This window comes from Phocoena phocoena, chromosome 12 (assembly GCF_963924675.1).
Source record: "Phocoena phocoena chromosome 12, mPhoPho1.1, whole genome shotgun sequence".
Classification (NCBI taxonomy): Eukaryota; Metazoa; Chordata; class Mammalia; order Artiodactyla; family Phocoenidae; genus Phocoena; species Phocoena phocoena.
In genome coordinates, this window is record NC_089230.1 from 52010938 (window position 1) to 52032285 (window position 21348).

The 21348-nt window shown below is 39.2% G+C and overlaps 2 protein-coding genes across 3 annotated transcripts in view; one reads left to right on the forward strand and one right to left on the reverse strand.

Annotated features, from left to right (window-relative positions):
* The window catches only part of QRSL1 (glutaminyl-tRNA amidotransferase subunit QRSL1), a 31149-nt gene extending 14527 nt beyond the window's left edge, over nt 1-16622 (reverse strand). Inside the window, exons 1-5 of one of the 2 annotated variants that reach the window (XM_065889088.1) lie at nt 16504-16527; nt 7410-7569; nt 6753-6851; nt 5180-5276; nt 2682-2858 (exon numbers count right to left, since the gene is read on the reverse strand). In XM_065889088.1, the coding sequence (XP_065745160.1) occupies nt 2682-2858; nt 5180-5276; nt 6753-6851; nt 7410-7569; nt 16504-16527 (557 nt within the window). Of the gene's footprint in view, nt 1-2681; nt 2859-5179; nt 5277-6752; nt 6852-7409; nt 7570-16503 lie in introns of both variants that reach the window. The other variant, XM_065889089.1, reaches the window with a different exon arrangement.
* A 96-nt stretch (nt 16623-16718) lies between these two features.
* The window catches only part of RTN4IP1 (reticulon 4 interacting protein 1), a 45954-nt gene continuing 41324 nt past the window's right edge, over nt 16719-21348 (forward strand). The window contains exon 1 of the mRNA XM_065888815.1: nt 16719-17412. Within this exon, the coding sequence (XP_065744887.1) occupies nt 17139-17412 (274 nt within the window). The 5' untranslated portion in view covers nt 16719-17138. The remainder of the gene's footprint in view (nt 17413-21348) is intronic.

The following is a 21348-nucleotide window of genomic DNA, read 5'->3' on the forward strand; positions in this document are numbered from 1 at the left end:
TAAAGTACTTGTAGGGAATTCCCTGATGGTCCAGTAGTTAGGACTTTGTGCTTTCACTGCCGAGGGCCTGGGTTTGATCCCTGGTTGGGGATCCCACAAGCCATGCAGTGCAGCAATCAATCAATCAATCAAGTACTTTGTAATAAACACCTTTAAACATAAATCTTTGTCCATATATCTGATTAAATTTTAGGCTAGCTTCCAAGAAGTAGAGTTAATGGGACAAAAGGTCTACCTGTTATTATGAGTTCTTAATATATTTTGTCAAATTACTTGTCAGAAAGGTTATGCCAATTTATATTCCCAATTTTAGTGAATTGGCTTTTTTAACGTTTCATTATCATCACTGAATACTAACAGCTCTTAAAATGTGGTTAATTTGATAACCAAAAGCTTTGCTAATGTGCATTTTTGAATAATTTTTCACATCTATTTGTATTTGCATTACCCAACTATGAAGTGTCTGTTCATTTCTTTGCTTAGTTATCTATATAGTCTATGTTTTTCTTATTAAAAAAAAAAACCTTGAGGACATTATGCTAAGTGAAATAAGTGAGTCACAAAAGCACAAATACTGCACAATTTCACTTGTATGAGGTACCTAGAGTGGTCAGATTCACAGTGACAGAAAGTAAAAGAGTGGTGGCCAGGGGCTGGAGAGGTGGGGGGAGGGCAAATGGGAGGCTATTGTTTAAGTGGTACAGAGTTTAAGTTTTGCAAATGAAACAAGTTCTGGAGACTGGCTGTGTGATAATGTGGATGTACTTAACACTACAGAATTGTACACTTAAAAATAGTTAAGATGAGAAATTTTGTTATGTATATTTTACCACAATTAAAAATTAAAAAATTTTAACTATTTCAGGAAAAAAGGTTTTTCTGATTAGAAAAGTGTAATGTCTACTGTAAAAATTAAAATATTTTATAACTATATGATCTATAAAGTGAAATTACTCTTATAATCACTGCCCCCATAATCTGTTATCACTTTTTATATATATATTTATCCAGACACTTACATGCAACTAACATATATACATATGTAATTATTATTTTTAACAGAAATAAGGCATACTATACATACTGTTCTGCAACTTGTTATGTATAATTATTACTTTTAACAGAAATAAGGTCATACTATACATACTGTTCTGCAACTTGTTCTCCACTTAACAGTGTATTTTGGATTTCTTCCCATGTCACCACATAGCACTCTAAATCATTCTTTTTAGTGGTTGCATAGTATCAATACTCCTAGAATCTTCCTGTTTTAAAAACTATTATAAAAGAAACAAATCAATAGGGGGGAAAACAAATCAGAACACCTGATGGTTTGGGACCCATTCAACCTGGAGTTACTTTGGGTCTGTGCCTCTCTTGAGTACACCCAGAGTGAAGCTTTGGACTGAACAAGGCTCCTACGTGTCACATGGCCCTTGTGCTCTACAGAAAATGCAAATTAGATTGTCTTTCTTACCAAGTCCACTTGAGCCACAAAATCAGACTGCTGCTTTCACAATTTCTAAAAGGACACATTTTCTTATTAGGATTCCCTGATGTCTGGGTAAAAGTAAAACCTACATTTCCATAGGAATTATGTGTCAAAATGCCATCTTCTCAAAGCACATTCAGAAAGATGAACACTAAGTGGGGTGAGGAGGATAGAAAAAAGCCCCTAATCTTGCAACCCTTGCTTGTCAGAACTCTCATTAATATTAATGTGGTGTTATAAAATTCCACAGAGATAAAATGAAACACTTTTACTTGTTAACAAGATTTCAGGGAAACTTAAAAACCTGTAGAATCTAAATCTCCATAGCTCTAAAAAATATAAATCATTTAGTGATTGCAATGCCTCAGAAAGAGCTTAGTTTCAGTGGATAATTCAGGAGAGATAAAATACACATAGTACTGCTAAAGAAAACATTCTATTTGGTTAAATTGAGACCAATAAAATAAATATAATAGCAATATTTATTTACTCTTTAGATGGTTAAGAAATGCTTTACAAATGGGACTTAAGAAAAAAGCATTGATTGATGGATTCTTTCCAAATACAAGCTATGACAGTTGAACAAATAACCTCCCTACAAATTTGAAAAAATTTTATGTACTTATATACATTTTTAGTTGTAGGTTTAGAAAAACACTACTTAATATATTCTGTTGATACATATTAGGAACATTTTCTTCCTCCCTCCCTCCCTTCTTTCTTTCCTTCCTTTTTTTTTTTCTTAAGTCAGATTTAGCTGAAGGAAAAACCATAGCTAACAATTAGTTCAGCAGCACTCGACTAAAGCCAAGGTATGTTAGTCTCTAAATATCTGTACAATCAGTGAGCAGATACCCAAATAAATTATTTAAAAATGAAATTCAATGAAGTCTATTTAAGCTAACTGGTTTATTTTGTAAAATCATGTTTGTAAAAGGACCATATACTGTAGAGGAAGAGTTTAAATGCTGTCTTAAATTGAAGTTAAATGTACAGAATACACATAAGTGTACCATAAAGTTAAGTGTATTTAAGATATAATTTTGATACACCATTGAGCACAAATAGCTCAGTAAAGGGAAATAAAAATACCAAGGTATGAACGACTCTATTGTTGAATTTTGTGTATGGTTTATGACTATTTGTATTAGTTGGGTTTTTAAAGTACAGATAGTAAAAAACATCTTACGCAAAGCACGTGAACGCTGACACAGCCGCCGCGCTCCCTCCTGAGCTTCCTCCAGTTATGAGCCAATGTGAATCCTCACTCTCACCATGAGACTTCTGCTTCCTCTTTTCTCTATATTGTTTTGAATAACTCCAGGGGTTTTTAACTGGTCCAAATATGCCATCTGTGCTTCCAGATCTGAGATGAAGAAGTGAAGCAAGATATCTTAATACAATTCATTTTATGTAAAATTTTCATGTCCTGATTATATTATTTGCTTCTGACACTGTATAATCCACTATAACTTGAATTAGAAAAGGTAGGAAGCCTGCTTAGATGTACCTTTCTTTAATTAGACAGTTGAGGAGGTGAAGGAAGGGAAGTAAAAGCATTTGTGGTGGAAAGTAGGAAAAAACTAGTCTGCTAAGAAAAGAAAATTTTTATCCCAATTGATCATCTAATTCAGCTTAGGATGATTTCCTTCATAAATTAAGGTCTTCCAGTTGAAGAGTGTCACAAAACATCCAAACAGTTAACAAGTAGTCTTTTGAAGGAATTCCTCTGTTAATCAGAAGTTTTAAGAGGCAAATTCTCTGGTGGTCCAGTGGTTAGGACTCTGCACTTCCACTGCAAGGGGCAACTAGGATCCACCCCTGGTTGGGGAACTAGGATCCCACGTGCTGCGTGGGGAAGCCAAAAAAAATTTTTTTTAATAAACATAAATTTAAAAAGTCAATTACATTTCTATAAACGAACAATGTTAAACAACTAGAAATTGAAAAGAAAGCACCATTTTCTATAACATAAAAAAAACATGAAATAGGGCTTCCCTGGTGGTGCAGTGATTGAGAGTCCACCTGCCGATGCAGGGGACACGGGTTCGTGCCCCAGTCTGGGAGGATCCCACATGCCGCGGAGCGGCTAGGCCCGTGAGCCATGGCCACTGAGCCTGCACATCCGGAGCCTGTGCTCCGCAACGGGAGAGGTCACAATAGTGAGAGGCCCGGGTACCGCAAAAAACAAACAAAAAAACATGAAATACTTGGAGATATATCAAATGTGCAAGATTTATATACAGAAATCATAAAAACATTGCTGAGAAAAATTAAACTCTAAATAAATGGAAAGATACAGAATTCATAGGTCAGAAGGCACATATTAAGATGTCAATTTTCTACAACTTGATCTATAAATTCAATACCACCACAATCAAAATCCTATCAAGCTTCTCTGTAGAAATTAGTAAGCCAATTCTAAACCTTATATGGAAACGCAAAGGATCTAGCATACGTAAAATAATTTTGAAGAGGAACAACAAAGTTGAAGAACTCTTATTACCTAATTTCAAGGCTTACTATAAAGCTACAATAATCAAGATAGTGTGATACTGGATACATAGATCAAAACAGAATCCAGAAATGAACCTATATATGTGTTCAACTGATTTTTAAAAAATTAATTTATTTTTGGCTGCATTGGGTCTTTGTTGCTGTGCGTGGGCTTTCTCTAGTTGCAGCGAGCGGGGGCTACTCTTCATTGCAGTGTACGGGCTTCTCATTCCGGTGGCTTCTCTTGTTGGGGAGCACAGGCTGTAGGCACACGGGCTTCAGTAGTTGTGGCTCGCAGGCTCAGTAGTTGTGGCTTGCACGCTCTAGAGCGCAGGCTCAGTAGTTGCGGCGCACAGGCTTAGTTGCTCCGGGGCACGTGGGATTTTCCGGGACCAGGGCTCAAACCCGGGACCGCTGCATTGGTAGGCGGATTCTTAACCACTGTGCCACCAGGGAAGCCCCTGTTCAACTGATTTTTGACAAAGGAATCAAAGTAATTTAATTTGAATTCTTATACAAATAGTCCCAGATCTATAGGACAGACATATGTAAAAAAACTGAACTCTGGCTTTCTTCATATCATGTACAAAATAATTAACTCAACTGGATCACAAGTTTAAATGTAAGAACTGAAACTATAAAACTTCTAGGAGAAAACATAGGATAAAAACCTTTATGACCTTGGGAAAGGTAACAATTTCTTTGAAAAGACAAAAACGTAAGTCATTAAAGAAAATGATGAACTGGACTTCATCAAAATTAGAAACTTTCACTCTTTGAAAGGCATGTTCAGAGAATGCAAAGACAAGCCAGAGATTCAGAGAACATATTTTCAAATCACCTATCTGATAATGGACCTGAATCCAGAATATATGGAAAAAACTATTATAACTCAGTAAGACGACAACCCAACTTTTAAAAAAGGGCAAAAGATTTGAATAGATACTTCACTGAAGATATATGGGAGCAAAATAAACACATGGTGTTTAACATCGTTAGTCATCAGGGAAATGCAAATTAAAACTAAAATGAGATATGACCTATTAGCAGAACATAATCTCATGGAGGGTCTGAGAAACTGGCATTAGAGTCCTCAAGAAATCACCTCACTACTTTTAGGTACCTACACTTAATGAAATTAAAGATACAGATGAAAGAAATACAAGAAAAGAAAATTTCAATTTTACTTACCCCATAGCAAACTCATCTAAGTTTGTTTTTCCCATTAGTAGAGCTCCCTGATCCAACAGCTTCTGAACTACTGTAGCATTGTAAGGTGGTACATAACCTGAAAAAAATTCAGTTATTTTCTTCTTTTTTAAAAAAATTGAGGTACAATTGATTTACAATGTTATATTACAGGTGTACAACATAGTAATTCAAAAATTTTATAGATTATACTCCATTTAAAGTTATTATAAAATGTTGGAATTTTATTATAAAATTCCCTGTGCTGTATAATATATTCTTGTAGTTTATTTTATACACAGTAGTTTGTACCTCTTAATCCCCTCCCCTACCTTGCCCCTGTCCTCTTAAAAATTCAGTAATTTTTATCATAGGAAAGAAAACAGGGAACATGTAAATCATATACAAGAAACAAAATTTTAAACTGCAATTAAGCAATTCATATTGACATGTTAATTATTCCTAATTTAAGTAGTAGGTTGTACTTTCTTCTGAAAGTTAATTTTTTCGACTGCTAATTGCTATATGTTTTCCAAAGAAAGTCTATATATTCTGTCTTTACATCCTAAAACTATTGACTTTTAACAGTTAGTACTACAAAGTATTGAATGAGATGTACCCAATTCATTTGAAACTAATCACAAATCATTATTTTGCTCATTGTACTTGACTTTCTCTTCTCAGATGTGCAAATACCATGGTAATTTTTATCTATTTCCAGCAGGAATAGATCTTCATTGTCAATTAAAATTTCCTCTATCTAGTGTATATTCCCAGACAATTAACAAGTCTACCTATCAGAGGAACTTGGGGTATACACCTCATAGAATGTTAGTTTTAGTACACAGTACCCTAAATATGCTTTTTCCATTTCTTTTTCCTCCTTGGATCCAAATATCTTGATAAATATGATTCCTTTTTGACCTACTAAACTTTAAAAAATTAAGCTTCACTATACTAAGTATAGTGATAGATGGAGGAGTCAGGAGATAAAAATAACCAGACAGGGCTTCCCTGGTGGCGCAGTGGTTGAGAGTCCGCCTGCCGATGCAGGGGACACGGATTCGTGCCCGGGTCCGGGAAGATCCCACATGCCGCGGAGCGGCTGGGCCTGTGAGCCATGGTCGCTGAGCCTGCGCGTCTGGAGCCTGTGCTCCGCAACGGGAGAGGCCACAACAGTGAGAGGCCTGCGTACCGCAAAAAAACAAACAAACAAAAAAAACCAGACAGTAGATGCTAATAAATCCTCATACCATTTGCAAAAGAGGGGGAATGACAGCCACTTTATACTTATTTCTGTGTTACCAACGAGTGGGTGTTAGAGGTCACTTAGCATGTTTGTGATCAGTTATCAAGTCTTCCTAAGTAGGATGCAACCATTAAGCAGGCCTACCCCTGAAGAATAATTTTGCATTCTGAAAGAGCAAATAGTAAAAAGGTAATATTCTACCCTAAGTTATTTCCTTCGCAAATATAATCAGTCTGAGAATATCTTTGTGCTTTAGTATCTTATCTTTAATTTAAACTGAAAAATACCTAGTTTTATAAAACAATGCTCTGGTCAGTTAAACTTTACCTTTCAGCATGTTTGATGCACATGTTGTCTCAATGCTGGCCGTGCTAAAGTTGTCTTTTACCGCAACAGGAATTCCATCTAAATCCCCAAGTGAGTGACCTGCATTAAAAAGCCAAAAGAATAGAAGAAATACTGGATTGGCCAAAAAGTTTGTTTGGGTTTTTTCATAGCATCTTATGGGAAAAGCCAAATGAACTTTTTGGCCAACCCAGTATCTAATTCAAAATACAGACATTAATAATAGTTATTAAAATAACTACTAGTTTTTGCTAAAGATACGTCTTCAGAAATCAAATTTGTGTTAGAAATTATTACAGTTGGACATTATACCCGTTAGCCTCATTTTTATTATACCTCATGGCCAGTTCTTTTTTTAAAAAAAAAAATGTATGTATGTATATATTTATTTATATTTTAAAATTTTTTGGCCATGCCGGCTGGCTTGCAGGATGTTAGCTCCCCGACCAGGGACTGAACCTGGACCCCCAGCAGTGGAAGCTCGGAGTTCTAACCACTGGATCGCCAGGGAATTCCCCAGTTCTTTAAATAAGGGAATTTTTTATGTTTAAAGCTCCACTTGCCAAATGGAGACTGCTACATCCAATTAAACTCTTTCTCTTGGGATGTCACAATTAAGTATAATTCAAAGTAATTTACCTTTCTTATATCTTTTCTCTGATTCTTCAGCTTGCTTTAAGGCCACCTCTTCTGATACAGTAATGTAAGCATTTAGAATCTTGGTCTTCTTGATAAGGGAGAGACATCTTTGACAGAGCTCAGTTGGAGTAACTAGGCCTTGTTTCAGTGCCTCAGAAACCTAGAGTATACACAATTCAAAAACCCTTTGCCAAGTCCGCAGAAGTTTCAAATGTTACACTGAGGCGTGCAGATAGAGTGGTTAAGTATAAAAATTTAAAGTGAGGCTTGGATTCAAAACCAAGAGAACCTATCAAGTCTACATTTACTTAGGGTGGTGAATAAGGGTAACATATTGGTCAGCTGAAAGATGGGTTGGAGGACACCACAGTCATAGCCCTAGCTGAGGAACTCGACATCAGGCTTGAACAAACAAGATCATTGGTTTAGGTAAGCCGCCCTGTCTAGAAGTAGAGGTCCAGTGTGGGTGAATCATGGATTAGGGTAGATAGTGTACAGAGAGAAGCTTAGCTCCAACACAGGCCATCCACAGTGCAAAAAACAGAATGAACTAGACAAGGCATTACAGGACTTTATGGCCCCAAATAAGTGACCTTTATTAAACAGACCTTTTTATCTATTGGAGAATTCAAGCAAGAGCCACTACAAATTGAGAGAGATCCTTGTAAAATATGGGTTCAAAAGCCAAGTAAAAACAAGCTTTTCTGAAACTCTGTCTTTGATGCATTAGGAAGGCTAGTAAAGGACGCGTTAAGATAAACTGCACTTCAAGTGACCAGAACTTGCATATTGACAGTAAGTAAAGCCTAAGGTGAAGTGATGACTTGTAATACTTCCTGTAGGAAGTAATAATAAATACTTACTAATTGAATAAAAGGAATGAATAACAAGAAGTCAAAGATGATACCAAGTCTTTAGAGACCATCTGAAAAGAGTTGGATAAGATGGTAGCTCAGACAAGGGGGATGGGGGGAAAAGTAACATTTTCTGAATATTTACCAAGAGCCAGGCACTGTTGTGGCTTTAGATTCATTATTACTTTATTTAGCCCTTAAAACAACCACTTAGGGCTTCCCTGGTGGCACAGTGGTTAAGAATCCGCCTGCCAATGCAGGGGACACGGGTTCGAGCCCTGGTCCGGGAAGATCCCACATGCCATGGAGCAACTAAGCCCGTGTGCCACAACTACTGAGCCTGCACTCTAGAGCCAGCGAGCCACAACTGAGCACGTGAGCCACAAGTAGTGAAGCCCGTGCACCTAGAGCAACAGAAGCCACCACAATAAGAAGCCCGTGCACTGCAACGAACAGTAGCCCCTGCTCGCTGCAACTAGAGAAAGACCGTGCACAGCAACGAAGACTCAATGCAGCCAAAAAATAAATAAATAAATAAATTTATTAAAAAAACAAAAAAACCCCAACCACTTAAGTTATTATTAACCTCATTTTATAGATAAAGAAACTGAAGCTAAGAGAGGTTAAGTGATGTGTCCAAAGTCACAGAAATAGTAAAGGGTAACTTAACAGGTAGTAATAGTAAAAGTTAACAGGTAACTAACTGCTCCTTCATCATTTCTCTCTGCACCAGTGGAAGCTTAGCTTGTCCTGTATGCTGACTGTATTTCCACGTGTCCTATATACATCAAGCAATAGGAATTTGCATTTAGGGGAAAATCTGCAAATGATCTGCTCTAGGCTGTTGAATAAATCATCAAAGTGGTGGTATTCTTAGGTCTGAGGGTTTTAGCCAGAAAAGCAGTGCAAATAGGCCATTGAGAGGACCCCTAACACTGATGCACAAGAGGAGGAAAGGGCTGCCATGGGGATGCTGGGGGAGGGGTTCAGGATGGGGAGGGGCAGCTGGGCTCAACTTAAAGGAGGTAACCTAGCAACAAGAAGAGATATTTCTGTTGAACGGTTTGTATGAGATGTAAACTCTTTAGAAGAGAGAAACTGGAGAAAAAGAAACGACAACAGTGTATTGTAATGTTGTAAACATGGAGTGGGCTTATGTAAATAGGCTGAGTGCAAGTGTCAGAACTAGCAAAAACGGAAAGCTGGAGACACAGAGAGGTATATAGACAGGTCTACCCCAGAGCAAAATAATAAAAATGAGGAAAATTATGCCTGCCATTTTCTCTTCTTCTTTGCCTCCCTTCAAGTCCCCTAATACTCATTATCCTCAAGTTGCCTTCTGACTTGCCAAGTGATATGAGAATAAGAGGTAAGGAACTGCAGCTATGGTTACAAGGGCAAGAAATGAGACTGTCTGGGAGCATTCTTTTTATTTATTTATTGAAGTATAGTTGATTTATAATGTTGTGTTGGTTTCAGGTGCAAAGCACAGTGATTCAGTGATACATAAAAATATATCTATTTTTTCCAGATTCTTTTCTCTTATAGATTATGACGTAGTATTGAATATAGTTCCCTGTGCTATAAAGTATATAGTTACCTATCTTATATATAGTGTGTATATGTTAATCTCAAGCTCCTAATTTATCCATCTCCCCCACGCCCCTCCCCTTTGGTAACCATAAATTTGTTTTGTCTGTGGGTCTATTTCTGTTTTGTATATAAGTTCATTTGTATAATTTTCTTTTTTTGTAGTTTCTACATATAAGCAATATCATATATTTGTCTTTCTCTGTCTGGCTTACTTCACTTAGTATGATAATATCTAGGTCCATCCATGTTGCTGCAAATGGCATTATTTCATTTTTTATGGCTGAGTAATATTCCATTGTATATATGTACCACATCTTCTTTATCCATTCATCTGTTGATGGACATTTAGGTTGTTTCCATGTCTTGGCTATTGTAAATAGTCCTGCAATGAACATTGAGGGGTGTGTATTTTTTCGAATTATGGTTTTCTCCAGATATATGCCCAGGAGTGGGACTGCAGATCATATGGTAGCTCTATTTTTAGTTTTTTAAGGCTGCGCCATACTGTTCTGGGAGTACTCATTTTATTTTTTATTTATTTAAAAATTTTTTTATTTTCTTTATTTTTTTGGGCTGCGTTGGGTCTTAGTTGCAGCATGCTGGGTCTTTGTTGAGGTGTGCAGGATCTTTCGTTGCAGCGTGGGCTCTTCCTTGTGGTGCACGTTTCTCTCTAGTTGTGGTGCGCGGGCTTCTCTCTAGTTGTGACATGCACAGGGTCCAGAGCACATGGGCTCTGTAGTTTGTGGCATGCAGATTCTCTCGTTGGGGCACGTGAGCTCAGTAGTTGTGGCGCGTGGGCTTAGTTGCCCCGTGGCATGTGGGATCTTAGTTCCCCGACCAGGGATGGAACCTGCATCCCCTGCATTGGAAGGCGGATTCTTTACCCTGGACCACCAGGGAAGTCCTTGGGAGTACTCATTTTAAATGGTAATCTTTGTTAGGATCATTTTTAGGAAATTTAGATTTGACAAACTCAATAAGGGTACTGGAGAAGAGAAATGAAAACAAAGATGCTAATTAGCTAGAATGGATTAGATGTAAGGATTATGACATAAAAATAGTACAGCTCTCCTGGAGCAAAACTAAAGGTATCATATCTGTATATAAGATGAAATCAACTAGAAAAGTTTTCTCTTCCCTCTTTTCTCAAAACCCCCAGCTCATCTGAAGCACAGGCCTTGAAGGAGATTATATTACTCTCTCTGGTGTGTTAATCTACAGTCTCCCTGATACTCCTTTTCATTCACTGAAGTTTTTAGCAGCTGGTTTGCTGTAATATTCTTTTCTATGGCTCCTGTTGCTCTTTTTGTTGACTTCAAACTTCAAGTCAGGTACACGGACACCTGGCCTCTCCGTTCCTGACCTCACTTCACACAAACTCTTCCTTCACCTCACCCCAGTTACCAGCTCACATGGTCATTAGCCCAGACTATATCATTACCAACATCTGTATCATCTCCCAAACCTCAGTTCTAATTAACCCACATCTCTTGTCCCCTGAGCTCATTTACTCTACTACCCAAATGGTCAGCAAGAAAACGGGGAACAGGGACTTCCCTGGTGGCGCAGTGGTTAAGAATCTGCCTGCCAATGCAGAGGACATGGGTTTGATCCCTGGTCCAGGAAGATTCCACATGCCATGGAGCAACTAAGCCCGTGTGCCACAACTACTGAGCCCGCGCTCTAGAGCCTGCAAGCCACAACTACTGAACCCATGTGCCACAACTACTGAAGCCCGTGTGCCTAGAGACCGTGCTCTGCAACAAGAGAAGCCACCACGATGAGAAGCCCTCGTGCTGCAACAAAGAGTAGCCCCTGCTCACCGCAACTAGGGAAAAGCCCACGTGCGGCAACGAAGACCCAACACAGCCAAAAAGAAATAAATAAATATTTTTTAAAAAAAGAAAGCAAGAATATGGGGACCTCAGTCCTACAAACACAAAGAAATGGATTCTGCCAACCAGTGAGGTGGAAAGAGGATCCCAAGGCATCCAAAGAGACTGCGGCTCTGGCTGGCACCTTGATTTCAGCCTTGTGAGACTCTGAGTAGAGAACCCAGCTACTCCATTCCTGGATTCCTGACCCACAAAACTGTGAGATGATAAGATTGTGTGTGTGTTTTAAGAATGTGTTATTTTAAGCTGAAAAGTTTATACTAATTTGTTACACAGCAGTAGAAAAGTAATATATCTTCTTAGAAAAATTAAGAAATCTCCCTCAGGAACCATTCTTCTTAGAAAACAGGGGAAGAGAAAACTGTAAATACATATAATCTAGTAATTTTGTCACTGTAACAAAATTAGTGTTAATAATGGCACTTGGTTCTAGGCATTATCCTAGATGTTTTATATTTCATTTAATCTTCATATCCACACTAAGAGGCTGATATTATTTCCATTTTACAGATAAATTACTGAAGTTCCTGCTTAAAATCACATAGCTAGAAAGTAGCAGAGCTGGTTCCACTTTACAGATAAATTACTGAAGTTCCTGCTTAAAATCACATAGCTAGAAAGTAGCAGAGCTGGGATTCAACCAAGGCCTGATCTTGTTTCCAAAGCCCATGCTCTGGACCACTATATTCTACTACTTCTCTATGCAGGCTGTTACAGCATTTACTCCTCTGTAGCAAATAGAGAACATTTTGTTAACTTTACAGATAACATCAAAGCTTCACTTAGGAAAAGAACTGTCTTTCAAAAGAAAAACTGTCTTGATAAATGCTGAAGGTATAGAAGAGCCCTTGAAAGCTGAGTGTCTGGTTGACTGGTACTCTCTTTAACACACTCATTTAACATTCATGCTTTTTGTCTCCATTGTTCCAAGAAATAGCACATCAAGATCACCAGTAACCTCCACATTCTTAAATCCAGCAGTCATGGCCCAGTCCAGCAGCACTCAGCATTCAACACAAGACATCACTCCCTCCTTGAAGCACTTCTTTTTCACTTGTACTTCGGGACATCAAGCCATCCTGGTTTTCCTCTTGCTTTACTGGCCACTCCTTCAAGTCTCCTTTGCAGGCTCTGCTTCCTACTGCTGACCCCTAAATGTTGGAAAGTTTTAGGCCTTGTTCTATATTTACACTCAGATCTCATCTGACCATATAACTTCAATTATGTCCTCTACTCTGGACAATTTATATCCTCATACCTAGCTTCTTTCTTGATCTCCACGTTCCTATATCTACCTGCTTAACTGACATCTTCACTTGGATATCTTTAGAAGCATCTCAAAATTAACATGTCTTGATAACTTTCTCCTCACAACATGCTCCCTGTAGAGTCTTTCCCATCTTGATAAATGTTACCATTTTTCCAATTGCCCAGGCCCCAAACCTAAGCATCCTCCTTGATTCATCTCTTTTCCCTCAAATCCCATATCCAATCCATCAGAAAGCCATACCTTAAAAAACTAACACCCGGGTTTCCCTGGTGGTGCAGTGGTTAAGAATCCGCCTGCCAACGCAGATGACACAGGTTCGAGCCCTGGTCCAGGAAGATCCCACATGCCACGGAGCAACTAAGCCCGTGAGCCACAACTACTGAGCCCACGTGCCACAACTACTGAAGCCCGCGTGCCTAGAGCCTGTGCTCTGCAACAAGAGAAGCCACCACGATGAGAAGCCCGTGCACCACAAACGAAGAGTAGCCCCTGCTCGCAACTAGAGAAAACCTGCGCGCAGCAACGAAGACCCAGCACAGCCAAAAATAAATAACTAAATAAAATTTTAAAACCCCAAAACAACAACAAAAAAAACGAACACCCACTTTACATTACCTCTCCTCCCATCACCTCATCCATGCTGCCATCAGCTCTTGACAATGCAACGACCTTCTAACTGGTCTTCCTGCTTCCCTACTTGCTTTCCTATAGACCATAATCCTGAATAACCTGAAGGAGCTTTTTAATTTTTAAGTCAGATCATGTCCAAAGACTCACAACTTCCCAGAGGATTTGCATTACATTTAGAATAAAATCCATACTCCTTAACATGGCCGGAAAGGTAATCTGGTTCTTGCTTATCTATAACCTCATCTCCCACTACTCTTCTCGTTCAGTTCTCTTGGGTCTGCTGGCCTTCCTGCTATTCCTTGACCACATCAAGTTTGCTCTTGCTTCAGAGACATCGCACTTTTATTCTTTCCTCTGCCTGGAACACCCTTCTCCCAGATCTTCCCAGGGCTCACCCTTCTCATCCTTCAGGTCTCTACTAAATATCACCCACTCAGTCAGCGAAACCTTCCTTGACCACTCTATCTAAAACATCCATCTCTCCAACTAATTCGCACACCATAGCCTGCTTAACCTTTTTTCATAGCACCTACACTACCTGGAATTCTATTATTTACTTAAACAAAGAAACTTATTTAATGCCTGCTTCCCCACAAAAATGTAGGCTTCACGAGGGCAGGAATTTCTGTCTTCAATGCTAATCCCCAGTGTCTGGAACACAGAGGTGCTCAATAAATGTTAATTGAATGAATAACTGAGTTGTTTAAAATTTGGACTCTATTTTCCCATAGAACAGTAATTAAATATTCTTGGGCTAGACCCTCAAGAAGCCTACTGGATATATAATTAACTTTCTTTAACATAACAGTAATCATTTAACATAACTTTAGGGTTAATAATATTAGCCTGGCATCTGGTTCCTAGAAATACTGGGATCATGCCACAAGAAAGGAAGGTGAAAGTAAGACTCTTCCCCTTACTGAGTGTACCTGGGTAAAATTTACAAGTAGCAGTTATACCTCCTATTTGGCATTTTACCTCCTTTTAGTGCTTCCTCCTAGGGCTCCTCTACTGCCCTAAGCCTCCACTTAGGCCCCCCAAATTGTCTCAAAATGCCATAGTTTCCAGCCCCTCCCTCAGTCCCCTCCCCCGCAAAATTTTCCCTTTCCTTAACTGATTATCTCAGCCAGGGTGTGATAGAGAGAAATCTGATTGAACTATAATAATTCACAACAGTGGATAAATAAATCATTCAACCTTCCCAAGCATCTTTACATATTTAAAATAGAATGTGTACTAAATTAATTAATCTCTAACTGGTAGAATTTAGGGCATTGGTACAATGATATGGAAAGAACAGAGTGGACAGAAGATATATTATGGGCTGGGAAAATAAGCAAATAATGTTTTCCACATAATAGGCATCAATAAATATTTGTTAAAAGAGTGATTAAGTGAAAGTAATCATGCCAAGGCAATTTCCTGACTACCCTTGGGTCAGCTTCCCTTTTCCCCCTTGAGATAAAAGTTGTTTCTGACAGTGGCTCACTGGACATTAGGAAGGGGTGGCACAAAAAAGGTAGTGCTGGGGGAAAGGGCAGAACAAGAAAGTACCGTATTTTTTAGGTTATATTTCATTTTAAAACAACTTTGGAGTTAAAAAGTTTTTAATTTTTAAAAGCAAATTGGATTCTTCACTGACAGTATAGGCAAGATACAATTTAGGATAGTAAAGCAAAAATGTATTTAGGGGAATAACTATTATTTAAAACCTGTGGATTTAAAGTTCCCATAATTTACAGCTTTCTAAAAGGCTGCCAGCTGGAAAAAGAAAAAAAAAGACTTCCCAGGTGAAGATACAAATGAAGATGGAAGACGGGGTAGGTCCTCAATTGCTACTTATCAGCAGGATCACCTGGAACCCAAGTTAAACCATACACTCTGGGCCTTACCACACTAACCTTCCTGAGTGGGACACAGCTGTAGTTTTAAGGCGGGCCGAGGTGATTCTGATAGCGGTGGGCCTGCAGACAGCTCTGCAGGTTGAGAGATCAGAAAGCAAGGAGATCGGAACTAAAGCCCTAACAGCAGGGATAAAGTGAGAGAACGGATCCCAGACGTAAGTTCAAAAGAGAACTAACACGGTTTAGTGACTTCCTGGATATGACCTACGAAGAAGAATCTAAGGGCACCTGGAATAACAGTTGTGCCGCTAAAAACAGAATATTAAGAATTCCATAATTAGGTTTTTGTTTTTTATGATGGAGATTGAGACGCAAGAGGTGATTCTGTTACAAGGATGAAGTCAGCTTTGGTTAGATTCATCAAACTCTTGTGGGAGTTTTGGAAGCGATGTCCACTAGACATTCACAAATATAGCCTAGAGTTCAAAAACGATGTCCAATTAATGGAGACACGGGTAAGAGAATCACTGGTATCTTGGTGGTAGTTGAAGCTTGAAGAATGAATATGTCCAGGAGGGAAAAATGCTAAGAATCACTAGTTTGGCTTTTGCAAGGGATAGATTTACGGGCTTCTTAGTGAAGACTGCATCAGATGTGTGTAGCGGACAAGAGAGACTGACGTGGACCAGCCAAATTCCCCTTATCTGGCTGAGACCGGCCAGGGCCCCACGCAGCCAGGGCGAACGAATAATCGAGAGAAGCCACTGTTCCCTTCCACCCCACAGCGCGGCGGTGCAGAAGCCTCCCCCGCGGAGATCCTAACTCCTGAACGGATATAAGGAGCACAGCCTAAGGACCCGGCGGTCCGAATCCCCCACCAAGTTCCAGGGAAGGAAGCGGCGAGGCTGACCAAGATGCGCGCCGGCCGGGGACGCCACGTCCACGTGAACAAGGACTCCGCGAATCTTCCCCGACCTCCCTGGGCCCTCAGCAGACAATTCCACTCACTTCTTGGAGGGTCCGGCCCAACATGCTCCTCGTGTCCCACCCGCCACCACAGGGGCTTGGTGTCAAGAAGGAAGAAGAAAGGTCAGCTGCCGCTGCCGGTATTACACGGGCGCAGCCATTTGCCAGCGAACCTGTCAGCACCGAGTACTCAGATTGGTCGAATTGCAGCCCGAGGAAAATGATCTTTGCACGCGATTGGCTGGCGCCGCTAAGGAAGTCCTGCGGGGAAGTAGAGTTGGTGGCAAGGAGACTCCGGGCGTCGCGGCGGGAGCCTGGAAGTGTGGGAATTTCTCTGACATCCGGATCGCGAGCGGAGTCGGCTTCTCCCGCAGAGAGCTCCCGGGACAGGGCAGGATTCTAGCGGTTTTGTTTTTGTTTTTAAGGGGAGGGGGTGTAAGGGAGGAGGAGAATGGACAGAATATTGACTGGAACGTTAATTGGAGCATTTCAGATGTGAAGAGTAGAGTAGTTCCGTACTCTTTCTTCAGTTGCTCCATCAGTCTAACTTCATTTTTGAATTCTCAACTTTGAAACCGGCTAGAGTGTTTGGCAGAATTTGACCGAATTCAGGTGTGAGGGTTTGAGCCAGTATAAGTGCCTTTTAATTAGGGCACGCAATTCAACCACTGTTTACGATGGGATTTCTGAAGACCTGTGTACTTAGAAGAAATGCATGCACTGCTGTTTGCTTCTGGAGAAGACAAGTTGTACAGAAGCCTTCAGTTAGAAAGATTAGTACTACGTCTCCAAGGAGCAGTGTCATGCCCGCTTGGGTGATAGATAAATATGGGAGTAATGAAGTGCTTCGATTTACTCAGGACATGATGATACCAATGATACACTATCCAAATGAAGTCATTATCAAAGTTCACGCTGCGAGTATAAATCCTATAGATGTTAATATGAGAAGTAAGTTTCAAAAGACATTCCTCAATTACCTTTTTTTTTTCTTCAGACAATCTCATCAGGGATTAGTTTTAAAAGGTCAGTTGTTATTGACTACACTTTTTTGGTTAACACAAAGGAATTGTTTAGGGTTTTGACAGTATCTCAGTAGATATTATTTCCAAAAGTTTTGAAATTGCAATGTCTACGGGATACTTTAATCTTTCACAAAATATAAGTTTGAATTGCTTCCAATACTACCTAAAAATGTAAATTGGGACTTGAGAATTGTATCCACAGCTAACTTTGTGGTACACTCTCCTGGGAACTTTGTGATATTCTGAGATCCATCACAGGTTTTAGAGGTATGCTTATGTTTTCATATCAGTTCAGAATTTGCACTTCCATAGTACTTTTTATTTCCCTCCCACTAATCACAGCTTTGTTTAATGGTCCAGTGGACAAAGCAGCAGAACAGGATGCCAGGATATGGATACAGTACTTTCCTCATCTTTGCTGTTGCATTCTGCAAAGTTAAAATACACTTTTCTGTTTTGCGCCATCCTCACTGGGAATAATGTTATCTTAATTTCTGCTGGTGGATATTGACAAAGCTTGGAGAGTACTGTATTCCTTATGCAATTATTATAGTGCTGAAAAGATTGATTACCATTTGTGAATTACTTTAACTTTGGAAAATAATGACAAAAGAATGAGCAATTGAAATGTGGCTAGTGTGGGATGTACAGTTAGTGTAAAATATACACTAGAGTTCAAAGGCTTAGTAAGAAAAAAATGAATGTAAAATATCTTGTTAATAATTTTATGTTCATTACATATTAACCTGATAATATTTTGGATATATTAAGCAAAATATTAACATTAATTTCACTTCTTTCTTTTTATAGTGGCTACTAGAAAATTTTAAGTTAGATATGTGGCTTGCATTGTATCTCTATTGGACAGTGCTGATCTAGACATGTGAGGAATAACTTATGTATTTCTTTGTGGAGAGGGAGTTTGGGGAAAGACTTGGACTCAAAATGTAGCTGGAGAGCTCTATTAAGAATTAATTGAAATGACTTTATGATGATTGCCTCATGAAATACACATTTGTATTCTTTTTGTTCGCTTTAAAGTAATAATTGCTATTACTAGTTGGGCATATTGTTTCAGTTTATTCCATTTACATTGTGCATGAAGATAATGTAGTTTTTATCAGAATTATCTTTAAGTGGTAGATTTATACCCAGTGACCATTATGTTTTTTTCATTTCCTTGATTATAAGCTCTTTGTAGGTAGATCCCATGCCCTGTCAACTGTAGCCTGTTTCTATGCTTCACATGTGTAGTTGTCATTCAGTCTTTTTTTTTTTTTTTTTTGCGGTACATTGTGACCTCTCCTGTTGTGGAGCACAGGCTCTTGACGCGCAAGCTCAGCGGCCATGGCTCACGGGCCCAGCCGCTCCGCGGCATGTGGGATCCTCCCAGACCAAGGCACGAACCCACATCCCCTGCATCGGCAGGCGGACTCTCAACCACTGCGCCACCAGGGAAGCCCATTTCTTTGAATGCACGTGCACAATTTGTATTGTGTACATTTTAACTTCAGTAGAATGGCTGGATCTGGACTTTCTTGGTTACTATTTAATGTAATATTATAACACATTTTACTTTTTTTTTTTCACATTTTACTTTTATATAGTATTCTTGAGACATCTTAGTTTTTTATGACTTGAGTGGGTAATATTATTTGCAAGTTACTCTCTTTATTTCCTGCTCATGAATTCTTTTTGGAGAATGTGTGATTATCGTTGCAGAAGATACCTGAAATATGGGGAAATAAAATAATAAGTATAAGATCGTAAAGTGTAGGGAGCAGTTATTTCCCTTGACGAGAAAGCAAGGATGTGTCTGTTTTGAAAGATGAAAGCCAGCTGTTTTTCTGGAGATGTCCACTATTGTTGGACATAAAATCATAAATCATGTAAATGGCTAATGAATAATCTTAAAATAGAAAAAAAATACAGCCAACAGCATCACACCAACAAAGTTTGGTTTCTTTAGATGGAATTAAAGCTTTTGAAACGGAGGGCAGATTTAGGATTTTCCAAAACACTCGAACTCTGAACCAAACTGGTCACCTCTAAGAATGGGACAGAGCTCCTAAGGGTTCCCATTCATTGTGTCACCAAGCAGGTTCTCAGTTCCTCACTACCAGCTGTTTCTGGATTTGGGGCTAGTTTAGCTGGTACCAATGAGCCAGAGTTAACGCAGGTGATATCGAGGTGACCAAGAAAACAACCTTGCCCTGCAGGCTGTGTAGCTTAGAGAGGACTGAGGATTTTTTTTTTTTGCAGCTCTGAAACAGCAGCTAAAATTTGACATAGCTAAATGCCCGCTTCTGTTGATCAAACCACATAGGAATTTCAGTGAATAATTGTTTAATTGTGTTTGAGAGTGGAAAAGGAATGTAAGACAGGAAAGTAAAATGTGACTTTTGTGAGTATTACATGTGAAGTTTTTCTTTCCCCGATAGAATGCACTCGTAACCAGCCAGCTGGCACTTACGTAATATTGGCATGGTGGCCATCAGCTTAGATTTTCTGGGACTTTCCCAACTTTCAAACACTTTCTTCCATGTGTCTTGATTTTTATTAAAAACAACTTCTGCAAGCTACCCTCCTGTCAGCCTCTCTCCCTGTATCCTCTACCTCCTGCTGCGCGGATTAACTGTCTGCTCTCATCTAAGCCCAGCTCTCCACCTGGGTTCTAGGCCCCATGCCCTCTCACCCACACAGGAGCATTGTTTCAGCAGTTCTCTCCTGCATCTTCATTCTTTTCCTTTCCACTGGATCATTCCCATTGGCATACAAACTTGCTGTTAATTTCTCCATTCTTAAAGAGGAAAAAAAAAAGACTTAATCATCCTTCCTCTATCGCACTAGTCCCCCTCCAGCCACTGCCCCATTTCTCTGCTCTCTTCTGTAAGCAAAACTATTTGAAAGAGTTGAATGTTCTCATGGTCTCCAATTCCTCACTCCCATTCTCTCTGTCACCCCATGCCACAGCAACTGCTCCCATGAAGGTCACGAAAGACTGCTGTGTTGTTGGATCCAGTATTTTGTTTTGTTTGTTTGGGGGGGTTTTGTTTTTTAAAAGCCTATTGGCAGCTTTTGACCTTATTTGAAAAACTATCTTCCCCATCAGCAGCATTTGACTTCTTTAAATGACCCTCTTCTCTTGGCTTTCTGAACACCTTTTCACTGGCCAAGCCTTCTCGGGCTCCTTTGCTGGTTTCTCCCCATCCTTAGGATTTAATGAGGATGAGTGGGAGAAAAGGGGAGACTTACTGAGTGGTTTAGTGATTCTGGAGCATAAATTGTGGTACATGACACTAGAAAGGTAAGCAGGGTGCTTATCTTAGAGAGCCTTACATTGCAGAAATGTTCTTAGAAGGATGTCGAGCAGAAGAGATGACAACAGTACTTTCGTGTCTTAGAAAAGCCATTTTAGATGTTGAAGCTGTGTAATAAACTACTTTGGATTATTATAGATATTATAGCCAATTTATTTGAACCAAAAAAATACTGATCAGAGGAATGTTTTCAGCTCTGTTTAGCTGATGTTTATGTAAACATTCTTAAAAATAAAATGATGTATAATAAAGCAGTCAGCCTGATTTAACATATCAGAACTGATGCAACCAAGTGGTTCTTCTCCATTTGGGAACCTTGCACTTAACCCAGAGATGTTCTAGAAACATTTTTTGTGAGGCAGGGACAATTACTCATAGACCAGTGTCAGTGTCAAGTACTATATCCATGCCTTATTTATTTGTTTATTAACCAGACAACTTTAACATTATCTTCTTCACCAGACTTGGCTTCAGATGACTTTGTTATTTAAAAAGTCCATGAATGAATAAATTAACAAAGAAACCATCTTCAAAGAACAAAG